Source organism: Notechis scutatus, chromosome Z (assembly GCF_049901735.1).
Source record: "Notechis scutatus isolate UNSWTSFEM ecotype Mainland chromosome Z, rNotScu1.2, whole genome shotgun sequence".
In the NCBI taxonomy this organism is placed as follows: Eukaryota; Metazoa; Chordata; class Lepidosauria; order Squamata; family Elapidae; genus Notechis; species Notechis scutatus.
This window is the reverse complement of record NC_142025.1, coordinates 92,119,955-92,132,318: the sequence shown is the minus strand read 5'-3', so window position 1 is coordinate 92,132,318 and position 12,364 is coordinate 92,119,955. Positions and strand designations below refer to the sequence as shown.

The window sequence follows — 12,364 nt, the reverse complement described above, 5'->3', positions numbered from 1 at the left end:
GGATATTGATACAAAAGGTCTGGCAATATGAAGAGAAACTCCAAGGAGTGATCAGCAGAGTTAAAAGCAAACTATTTTCATAATGTTTTAAAAGATGATCTTGGAGAGACAATATAACAGCTGAGTAAACCATAAGAGCCAAAGCCTCAAGAAATTAGTAAAAGTATGGTTGGGCAAATCCCTATGGATCTTGAAAGGATTGTGACAAGCAGGTTGATGGGAAAAGGTATAGCTGAACTCCATTAGATTAAAAAAGGCATCTAAACTGCCCTTGATGCAGAAACCTAGCTAGAGGAAATATATTTTTTTTTCAGTGTGTTATTAGCCCAAAATGCAGTGGGGTAGCAAATTGTAGTACATCTGGGCATTGTCACATAGAACAAAGCATTCTAATTGAAAAGGAATTAGACCGGCCTGATTTCCACTATAAACTCAGTGGAACAAAACCACACATAATGACAAGGGCATCTGAAATTGCAACTCAAGTCTTTGCCAACTCAAGTGTGTGATGAGTTGTGAGCTCTTGTTTAAGAATTTCTACCATCTTTGTCTGGAAATCCAGGGTATCTAAAATGGCCCTTTTTGAACCCCCATCTTTTATCATAAATAACAGTTATGGAGGGTGGTTCTGATGATTATAATTTACAAACAAAACAGTTCTGTTTGTGCTCCCTCTTTATCCAGGTTATGTAATGTTACTGGTGATGCAAAACTGTTTCCAATATAATAACCAGTGGTGGGATTAAATTTTTTTTACTACTGGTTCTATGGGCATGGCTTGGTGGGCGTGGCTAGGGGAAGAATACTGCAAAATCCTAATCTCTCCCCACCCCACTAACTTGCTTTCCAGATCTGTTCTCTGTTCTGCAGGGCAACAAAAGAAGACCCAGCTGATCTTCTAATACTCTGCACCATATAAGCAATACTCAGTTCCAAATTAATTTGCCATTAGCAGAGCATGAATTCTGTAGGATAGAAATATAACAGATTGTGTTATCTGGGGTGTAAATGAATTGGTGTATATTATCAACTTTTGGTCAGAGGTTTTTAAAGAAACCAAGAAAATTACTTGAAGTCATTAATAGAGAATTCTGAAATTGTTTTACAACAAAATGAATTGATTCAATTTTTATGGTTACCAATTCATTTGACTATTGCAATATATTGGAAAAGTAAAATATCTCTATTATTTTATCAATAGTGTTTTAAAATGTAGACTGTATTTCTGTAAAATTACTAGTATAGAAAAGCTCCAAAATTGTTTTAAAAGCAGGAAAAATTAATCAAATTTATTTACCATTTGCAAGGTATATTAATAATTGTTGTAATATATCATTCTTGTCAGAAATATTGAAAATGGATGCTTACTTTTTCTCTCCTTAAGATTGTTAAGTGTGTATGCCATGTACAACAGGAATGGGATTCTACTGGTTCTGTCTGGCTCTATAGAACTGGTAACTCTGAAAAGCAGCAGACATAGAACCAGTTCTATGTCTGCTGCTGTTTTGGCCCACCTGCCCACACGGGCTCTTACCTGACCTTTATTTCCTGCTTTTTCAACCTCAGCTGCTTTGTGCGACACAGCTGCGATTGAAAAAGCAGGAAAAAGGAGCTTTTTCAAATGCTGCGCACCCGCGCACAGCGCTGCTCAGCTGTCCAGGCTGCAAGATGACAACGTTTCACACACACACGCAGCAAAACGTAAATCATAGAACCGGTAGTTACACCAGTTGGATCCCATCCCTAGTGTCTATACTTGTGAATTTATCACTTTGGCAAATTCCCAGTTGTGACTTTTTTTCCTGCTATGGTTCTTGTGTTTGTAAATTGCTTTTCTGTTGGGGGATTCTTATTGATGCTTCTTTGTTTTATCTCTTTGCTCTGTTCTTTTTTTTTGTTTTGCAAATAATTATATACACATTGCAATTAACAATGCCACAGTGCAAATAAAGCAAGAATTGGGAGTTAAGAGAGTTTAACAAACATAAATTGTAAGTTCAATAGTTCAAAACTAATACATTAAGCAATCACTTGAAGAGTTTCCATGCAATTACCCCTAACTGTCTTGTTGACTGTGAAGTTTGGGCTACCATCACGAAGATCTTCATCTGAAGCCCAGCAATCGGGCACCTTGTTTCACTTTGCGTGCTTGCCAGCGGAGGAGCTGGATGGCTCTTAGGCTAATGCGCAAAAGGTTGTTGTATCTGAAGATCAATTTATAGAACGAGTCTGTCATCAGGGCCCCAGTGGAATCCGCTTGCTTGAGAGCCATCATGGGGGTATACATGGCATTAGTCTGGTGACGGAAGGGCGGCCTGGCCATACAAATGACCTTTAGGATATGCTGCCAAGGGAATCAGAAGACATTCATGTGAGTATAATTTTAAAAGTCAACTTTAGGAAACAAAAGGATGATTTCTCTCAATGAAAGTGAATGAGATGTACATCTTAGCAAGGGTATCAGGTGTCAGAGAAGAGCATACCTCATTTATCAATATTATATGAATGCATTAAAAGTTACATGTAAACAACCTCCTTTCACACACATTCTTATAGAAACGGTAAATGGACAGGAGGCAGGATACAGGGAGCGTAGCTAGTGTGGTGAGATCACGGGGCATCTATGAACCTCTTGATTCTACAGTATCAAACCCCAAATTAGAGGATATTATCACCTCAGTTACATCTTCAGGTGTTTGACTCAGGCTGGAGAAGATAGCTTTGGAATTTTTGAGATAAATCTGAGAAAATATTTCAGCAGTCTCGGGATCTGTCTGGGAATAGTCAGCTTTCTCTGCATCTTCATAGATTTTCATCTCAAACTCAGTCACCACTGGACCAGGCTCTATCAAGCTAACACTACAAATAAACCATGAAAAATCATAACAGAAATGAGTTTTTAGAAGATACCACCAGCAGTCCTATTCTGAGGACATTGGCTACAAAATTTCAGTTTCCTCCAGTTTTTAAATTTTGTGAATTAGTCATGTTCATTGGTACTTAATCATCTTAAAAATCATAGAATGAGATGCATAAATCTATTCAATAATCAGATCTAGCGTTTATACTGGTCGGAATTCATACTGGAAACTGGAACTAATCAGGTAAGCTTCCCAAGAAAAGAGTGAAAGTTGTTTGCATTGATTTATTAAGAAAATGTTGAGTTACCTTCTTCAAGTCTCAAGAAATGCTGAACTTACAATTCACAGAATTCCAAAGTACTATTTTATTGGCTCACTAATTTGGAGGACACCAGGACAAGGAAAACTGTTTCAGATTAGTAACATCCCTGTGGAAACAGCTTTTAATCAAAATGTGTAAAGATGCTAAAGCAGCTTTCTTCTACTTAACACTCTGAATTTTCATAGCTGAAGTATTGAGCAAATACACTTTTAACTGATCAGAAGAGGAACAGATTCCAAAAGCCTATACAGGTAATTGAGTCCAAAATTTCTGTTGCTAAGCGAATGAGTTTTAAGTGAGTTTTGCTCCATTTTATGACATTTTTTCCATAGCTGTTAAATGAATCACTGCAGTTGTTAAGTTAGTAACATGGTTGTTAAGTGAATCTGGTTCCCTATTGACAGCTTATCAGAAGATCACAACCGTCATATAAACATGCCAGTTGCCAAGCATTCAAATTTTGATCAGGTGACCATGGGGATGCTGCAATGGTCATATGAAAAACGGTCATAAATCACTTTTTTTCATTGCCATTGTAACTTCAAATGGTCACTAAACGAACTCTAGTAAGTCAAGGGCTATCTGTATAGAGGTTAACTCTGAACTATTCATAGCAATTTTATCTGATCAGGAGCTATGTGATATTCAGTTAACAGAACAAACCTTTTCCACATATTGCCACTTTTTTCTGCTAAAGATCAAAATCTAAGCCTTTTGCTAGACTATTCCAATGAATGCAACTGCTTTTCTTGAATTTTTATTTGTATTCCATTCATTAAAACCTTACAGAAATAAGGACATGGCAAATCTGATTATAGTCTAATGGGAGGGAAGTTTATTAGCATCATCACTATCACCCACTCACAAGATATTAAATCTGAGAGCTTGGATGATAAGGCTTTCACAGAAGCCTTCAATGGCAAATTTGGACGCAGCATAGATGTCGTTGAAAATGATGCCTAGAAGACAAAATATAATAGATCATTTTATTTTATTTATTTTATTTGTCAAGTGATTATAAGATAACAGGTATAAGTATAAACATAGTTATGAATACATGAAATGGTTACATATAAGAAAAATAAAAAGAAACAATAGGACAGGGACGGTAGGTACGTTGGTGCGCTTATGCATGCTCCCTAATTATGGCGATGCAGTCATGACCTTATCTCTATATTTTGTTAATCAGAAATGACCAGCAGGAATTTAGCCTCTCTCTCTCTCTCCCTCCCTCCCTCTCTCCCTCCCTCCCCCTCTCTCCCTCCGTCCCTCTCTCTCTCCCTCCCTCCCTCCCTCTCTCCCCCCCCTCTCTCTGCTGTTGAAGGGGTTTTCCGGGAGAAAATTGAAACGAATAACTTCCCACAGCTTTTCTTTTCCCATTTTCTTTCTCCAAAGTTAAAACAAATGTATTTTAAAAGTAGAAGCATTGGGCCATCTTGTCTCTGAAGATGCCAATCCACAGTTGCCAGCAAAATATCAAGAATTTTGTTGTCTAAGCCACCGACACTAAACTCTGAAGTTCGATACTTAACGCAAATAATTGATTGCCTACACTAGCTAGAAACTTTGCTTCTATCCCTCTAATGGTGTTACTTGCAGCCCTTCAATGGGAAGATATTTTTTCTAACCCAGGGAAAATAACCAATTTCTGGGATAATAGATTATCTTGGCTGTCAACAGGACAAGATAATGGATAGGTTCCTATAACATGTTGAACCAGATACTATCAGATACTATCAAACTCTAATGTGATATATTATGAAAATCCAACCAGTCCTTGGTATTGGTTTTATTTTTATTGTTAATTTTAGAACCATGATCAATGAGCAAATTTTTGTTCATTTGGATGCCTGAAACTTAGTGCATGCATTTGAGGAACCAAAAGAACATTTGAAAAAACTAAATATGAAGTTGAAAGCAAAATTGCTTTTACAACAAAGGTTTTTGTTCACTCCGATTTTGATATATTTATTACTTTTCAAATAGGTTAAACATTACTACTTGTTATCTTATTTATATACTATGATATACCAATCAAAATATCTGTAAGGTTTGTCCCAAACTAGCATTATGGAAACACAAGTGGATCTATACAGACAGGATTATATGTACAGAGTATTTATTTTGTAAATGTACAAATCTTGGTGCATGAATGATCCATGATATCTCTACCTCATACATGATTTTAAATTCTTATGAAATTTGGTAGATAATTTGGAAGTTATTTTATTCAATCACACTATTTTCAAACCATGGATCCTCCAGATGTCTTAGAGGAAACTTCCCACAGTTTTTTTTTCTCATGCTCATAGTTGTGGTATAATATACCTGAAGAGTATCATGTTGGGCAAGAAAGATTGTCCTAAAAGATATGCATTTAAATGAAATGCTCCATCTGCTGCTCCCGAGTTGACTACTGTTTGGACAATGTAGATAAATTAAAGTCAGCTTACCTTGCAAACCCAGGACACTACTGATGACCACAATGTGCCCACTCCTCCTTTTCTTCATGTCTGGCAAGACCTCTTTAATCATCCTTACTACACCAAAGAAGTTGGTTTCCATTATAGCCTTCATCTCTTCAATTGATTGACACTCAATAGGACCAATGGAGCCCAGCCCAGCATTGTTGACTATAAGTAATAGTTAAGAATTTTGATTGTTTTACCACTCACCACACAACATGATAAAGCACTAAATGGAAAGTCAACTGAAAATGACATTATTGAACCTTGAAGGTTTGCCACTTGGATATCCAAAGCGTTGAGTCAGAAAATATGCCTACCATTAACTTTTCCAGCTAATCAGATATCTAGAGACCAGAGGATTAAGGGACTGAAGGCTAAAACATATAGAGAACGGTTGCAGGAACTGGATATGTCTAGTCTAATGAAAAGAAGGACTACGGGAGACATGATAGCAGTGTTCCAATATTTAAGGGGCTGCCACAAAGAAGAGGGAGTCAAGCTATTCTCCAAAGCACCTGAGGGCAGGACAAGAAGCAATGGGTGGAAACTAATCAAGGAGAGAAGCAACCTAGAACTAATGAGAAATTTCCTGACAGTTAGAACAGTTAATCAGTGGAACAACTTGTCTCCAAAAGTTGCAAGTGTTCCAACACTGGAAATTTTAAAGAAAATATTGGATAACCATTTGTCTGAAATGGTATAGGGTTTACTGCCTAAGCAGGGGGTTGAATTAGAAGCAGGGGTGGGATTCTACCAGTTCGGACTGGTTCTATAGAAACGGTTGTTACGATTCTGCGCAGTTGAGAGAACCAGCAAATCGTGCCCCTGGCTTGCCCCTCCCCACCTCTCCATGCCCAGTCAGTCCTTATCGCACATGTGCGACATCATGGCCAAGCCCGATATCGCTGACTGCATTCTCCCCCACCCAGTAACTCCTTAAGGTATTTCTTTTCCCCCTTCATGATGATCAGCTGTTCTGATGATCAGCTGTGCCGGGATCCCACTTGCTGTCTTACTTACTGCTTTGTCTAGGCGGCTTCCCCGAGGCCCAGGAGGCAAAGGGGGACTGGGGGAGAGTTGTGCTCCCCCGCATTCTATTATTTGCCTTTGCCCCAGGGAAGCCTTCTGGGAGCAAAAACACCCCCCCCCCGAGGAAGCTCCCCTGAGGCCCGGGAGGCTCAAAAATGGAGTGCAGGGGGGATGCTGCATGCCCTCCCCAGACCTCCATTTTTTTCCTTCCTGAGCCCCAAGGAAGCGTTCTGGGAGCAAAAACACCCCCTCCCCAGGAGGATCCCCTGTGGCCCAGAAGGCAAAAAAAAATAAATGTGTGCGGGGGTGGGGTGCTGTAAAAAAGGAGAAGCCATGCCCACCCAGTCACATGGCCATGCCCACCTAGCCACGCCTACCTAGCTATGCCCACAGAATTGGTTGTTAAAAAATTTGAATCCCACCCCTGATTAGAGGACCACCTTTCAACTCTGTTATTCTATATTCTATTCTAAGGATTAATAATGGTCATCACCAAAGAAGACTCTTGCTGCTTGCAGCAAACATTAACCAAATGTTCAACAATACGTTCAAAGCACAGTGTCTGAATACCTGGCAACTGATTGGTTATTCAATAATGGTGAAAAACTGGATTATATGTGAAAGCAGACTTTATGCGCATGACTTATGTGCATGGTGGGATAGAATGAAAACCAGTATAGAAATTTTTGTATAAGTTCAACAAGCAAACAGTTAAACTCCAAATTCTGGGGAAGGCCCACCCTCCAAGGAAGTACATCTTTATTTCAGTAACATCAATATGTCCTTGATTTGTTTTGTGCAGTCCTAGGCATTCTGGCCCTTCCCAAAATGTGGCACCTGATTACAAAACAATGAATTCTTTTAGACTTTAATCTCATCCAGAAATTGAGCTCAGTATAATCAGTCATTCACAATACATGCCTTCATTTTTCACACTACATCCTACTGTAATATTTCCCAATGGCATTGTCATCTCAGTTCAAGTAACGTGATGTATAACTCTTGCCTTGTGTTTCCTTTGCCTTTTTAAAATAAATCTTGGCCTTTAGTATGTGTTATTAGAGAAAAAGCTCTTCCAAGTGACCACTAAATGTAGCTGAAATATTCCATTAGCCGTTTTTAAAAGACATGACATTCCCTACTGATGTGTTACTTAGTCTGGTAATGAAACATCTGCAAAAAAAAAACAAAAAACCAATCCCAAACAGTACCAAGGACCCAAGGTTCAACCCTGAGCTACAGATGTTCTCTTCTATCGAGATATATCATCATGATGTAGTGTTTGCCTTAAACTGATTATGATTATGGAGGATAAACTTATGTTTATGATTAACTGTGGCAGTTTTAAAGGAGTATTCTCCACTGCTCCAGAAAAATATGTTGTTCTATGAATGATCTATGACATCTCTGCCTTATTCATGATCTTAGTGATTAATACTCAGGGGCTGGCATCTGCCAATTCATATTTTCTTGTTGAGGCTGCTACAGGAATGCCTCTTCTCTAGTCGTGGAGGTATCTGCTTAACTGAGTCAGATTCATGCAGACAACACACACACACGGATTGATGGAGTTTATTGTTATGTCCCCCAGAAGGCTGATAAAGCTGCAATTCTTTGGGTACTTACTGAGGATATCAATATGTCTCTGAGGAATGCTGTTAATGCAGTTCTGGATGGATTTTTCATCGCAGACATCCAACTGTTTGATCTCTAGAGTCTGGTTGAGTGCTAGCCCTATGGCTGCTTCCAGCTTTTCTTTCTTGGTAATGTTCCTCATTGTGGCAAAAACTAGAAGACAGGTGATGCTTGGTCATATATTCTTTTCAACTTGACTGGCCAAATTTAGGAGTGGATTATTTCCTATTTTATTTCAAATGGTCAATTTTTTAAAAAGTATATACCCAATAATAAATAATGCTGTCAATTGTATAAATATATGCATATTAGGTAAACATCAAGTTACATAATACGTTAGTAATTTTACCAACTGGTCTTGTAATGTTGCTTTTGATGAGCTCTTCTCATAATTTTTCTCAACCTGGTATCTTCAGGTCTGCTTTACAGTACACATTTACTTTGTATTTATGTATTTTAACGTATTTCCAGACTATTCAGTAATAATTTCTTAGTACCCGAGCTTTTGGAAGCACAAATGTGTTCTTGAGGCATGTGTTCACAAAAGTGAAACAGACTCTCACCTCACACTGAATCTATTTTCTTTGAAGCAAATTTCTACAGTCGAGTTGGCATTTGTTAAACATTGGAAGTTACAGCATGGAACACAGTGTATTATGTCTTTGAAAATGCTGATACAGAACTCACCCTTTGCAATATGATTGTTAGCTTTGGGTGTAAGTCCACTAACATTTGGCATGGGCAAGAAGGGAAGAAAAGTCTCTCCGTGATCAGGATCAGGATGGTACAAGACTATATGGCCAGCTAGGTTATATAACAATCTCAAGGTTCTTCAAGTATAACTTTTCTTAATGTAATAGTATCCAGGTGTGTGCCCCACAAGGTGCTGGCTAATAAATCAGGAGATTGTGAGTTCTAATCCCATTTTAGGCATGAAAGTCAGGTGGGTGACTTTGGGCCTTCACTCTGTCAGTCTAACCTACTTTTCATAGTTGCTGTTGTGGGGAAAATAGGAGGGGAAAGGAGTATTGTTTATGATCGCAACCCTGAATTACTTATGAAGTAATAAAGGTGAGATAAAAATCAAATATATAAAAGCCTGCCTTGGAGAATATTAATATTGATTTGTAAAAACCGGTTGTTGGTTGCATTATATCAATACTACTAAAGGCCCAAGTAAAGACTTGAATGTTTTATTTTTACCAGTTGATGACCCTAAACACAAGCAAATACGCTACTCCCAAAATATCAAAGTATTATTTTATGATCCACGATATCAATGTTTTGAAGATCATGCAGTGGACATTTGTATTTAAAACTGGAACAGTAAAAGAAAACAGTAGCAAAAATCAACAGCTTTTGATTAAGCAGGAATTCTGAGGCAAAATAAATTGGGGCAAACAAATTTTCAAACTTGCACAGTAGAAATTCATAGATCCCACTTTTGTCATAAATGATTTTGATCCTTAAGAGGACAAGTCTACAAACTGTAGTTTTTGTATATCTCAAAAACATTTGTACGTTAAATAAGCTGGCAACTTATGCAAACAATTAAATGGAACTACAGAATGTCCATGCAGAGTCACTAAATGAAGAAATTATTCCTTATACTAATAGTTGTTAAGAAAGGTAAAACTAGCAAAAGCGAGAATTCAAAATTTGCACTAGATAGATAAGGAAAGGTTCCAAGAGACCATAACTTCTAAAATTGGTGTTATGTGACATTAGAATGCTCATTATTCTGTTTGTCCAACACCAGTAATATAAACATATATTGCAGTGAAACACCAGTAATACAAACATATTTTAAACATTTATCCTTTCTGGCAATGAAATGTAGAGGCCAAACAAGAAAAGGGATTTAACTATAGCTAAATTTCATCTCAATATTAATATTTTCACAATTTTGCCCTTTAATAGTTATCTGAAATGGTGCTTCAACATTTACCACAACAGAGCATGCCTATCCTGAACAAATATATAACAATTTATAGAGATGGACCAGGCAACTGAAACTTTTTTAAAAGTGAGGTTGCTACTCAGTACTGTGCACTTTTTAACATATTCTTATAAAATTTAAGTCCCCATTTAGCATTATATTGTGTAATTCATCAATCTATTTGATAGAGAAATTGTATTTGCTCCCACTACCAAATAAATTCTCTTAAATCTACACACACACACACACACTTTAATCTGATTACTGAATTCTTGTATTAATTACATTTATATCCTGCTTTTATTTTATACAATTCAAGGTTAGGTAGTATTCTGGATTAGTATAATACACAGAACTCCTAACAACCAAACATATTTATCAAAACTAAGCTGGTATCAGTAACTATATGTAAGATTTTGTTCAAATACTTTTGTTATATCTGTAACTGGCCTGTTTAACCATTTTTTGTGAACAGTTACTAACTTATCATCCATATAATCATTATATATAACAAGGTTACCCAACATTTAGGGATAATAGACAATGTTGGAATAAAGAGAGCTTGTTTTAAGCTTGCTTGCAAAATGATTGTCGAAAAAGCGGTAACGATTCACATAACACTCATATTTTGGAAGGCAAATGAAATTCTCAGCTGCAATACTCAACATTTTGTTTTCTAAGAATGCTTTAAGTATTTTAAAGATGTGAGAGGCATTGATGGAAATAGTTTACTTTGGCTTGTATTTCCTTTGTGTTTATTTCCTTTGTGTTGCTTTATAGCATACCAGCTTTTTATTTAATTGCAGAATAATTGAAAGATAGAGAGATACATAGACAGATAAATAAATAGAATTATAATAAGACAGGAGGTTGGAAGTTAGCATGCAAGTGGGATACAGGATGATAATGGTATATATTATACCTGTTAAAAGCAGAAAATAATTGAAAAAGTCAACTGCTTATACCATTTTGTTCCTCATGAATGCCTTTGAGTAAGTAAAGTAATATTGGAGAATATATATAAACATATATATATGTTTATATACACACACACACACACACACACACACACACACACACACACACACACACACACACACATATATATATATATATATATATATATATATATATATATATATATATATATATATAAACTTAATGAACTTAGTTATCCATGGCTTTCTTGTACACTATTTAGGCACACACACGCACACACACACACAAATTCACAATTTTGAAAACTCACCTTTGAACCTCCTCTGCTTATCTTTTGCTAGTTTAGCAGCCAAAGCCAGCCCAATGCCGGATGAACAACCTGTTATCAGTACAATTTTGGGAGACATAGTGCCCTATGCATAGGAGAGAGATGTAAACTCCCAAAGGGGACTTTTAAAAATATTTTGAAAAGACTTGAACTTCCTAAAAACTTTGTGCCCTTACATCTTCTCCAAAGGGTTCAAAGGGCTTTAAAAAGGCCAGCTTAAGACCTAATTGGCTAAAATGTAAACTCTTAATCTCCTGAATTTTGTTAAATTCCAAATGGATTTGCATACAAATCCCATCTAATTAGTTCCAGGATCAGCCACTCGTGATGCATAAACAAAACCATGAGACTTGGCAAAGTATTTGGAAAAAAGAAAATGGCATTTCCCAATAACCTTTGTAAGGCACATTACCCAGCTTGGTTTGTTTGTAGACAAAATATCATAGAATCATCAAAACTAATCTGGAACTTAGTGATCTTTTTTTCCTGATACAATAATTTTTCAAGGGATACATACTGGATGCTTTTGCAAATATTATTTAGCTCTCGTCTCTCCAAGGCATCTGGAAATATCCTGGGCAGTCAAATTTTTAAAAATGGCAAAGAAGGAAGTGTCCCTTCCAACTCTGATTATGTGTTATTTGATATCTGTTATCTATTTCTCTATCATTCCTGCTGCAGACAGTGTTTAGGATAGGAAAACATGAGGATGAAATACATTTATATTGAATTAGAAATTAGAAATCTGGTGCCTTAGATATGGAGATTTTTTTAAAAAAGATTCTATAAGGTAACATTGATTGCAAAGGTTGCAATTACTTACTTGTTTCACAACTTGACTTG

The 12,364-nt window shown here is 36.8% G+C and overlaps 1 protein-coding gene across 2 annotated transcripts; it reads right to left on the bottom strand.

Moving 5' to 3' along the window:
* Nucleotides 1-1,955: 1,955 nt before the first annotated feature.
* Nucleotides 1,956-11,692, bottom strand: LOC113420009 (retinol dehydrogenase 8-like). Of its 2 annotated transcripts, XM_026679720.2 has the most exons (6): nt 11,504-11,692; nt 8,307-8,468; nt 5,637-5,816; nt 4,049-4,142; nt 2,676-2,859; nt 1,956-2,344 (listed from the first exon to the last, which is right to left on the bottom strand). In XM_026679720.2, the coding sequence occupies exons 1-6, from the start codon at nt 11,598-11,600 to the stop codon at nt 2,105-2,107; spliced, it is 957 nt and encodes a 318-aa protein (XP_026535505.1). In that variant the 5' UTR covers nt 11,601-11,692; the 3' UTR covers nt 1,956-2,104. The 2 variants fall into 2 exon arrangements, with proteins under 2 accessions (XP_026535505.1, XP_087801870.1); XM_087945744.1 differs by lacking the exon at nt 8,307-8,468.
* Nucleotides 11,693-12,364: the final 672 nt, after the last annotated feature.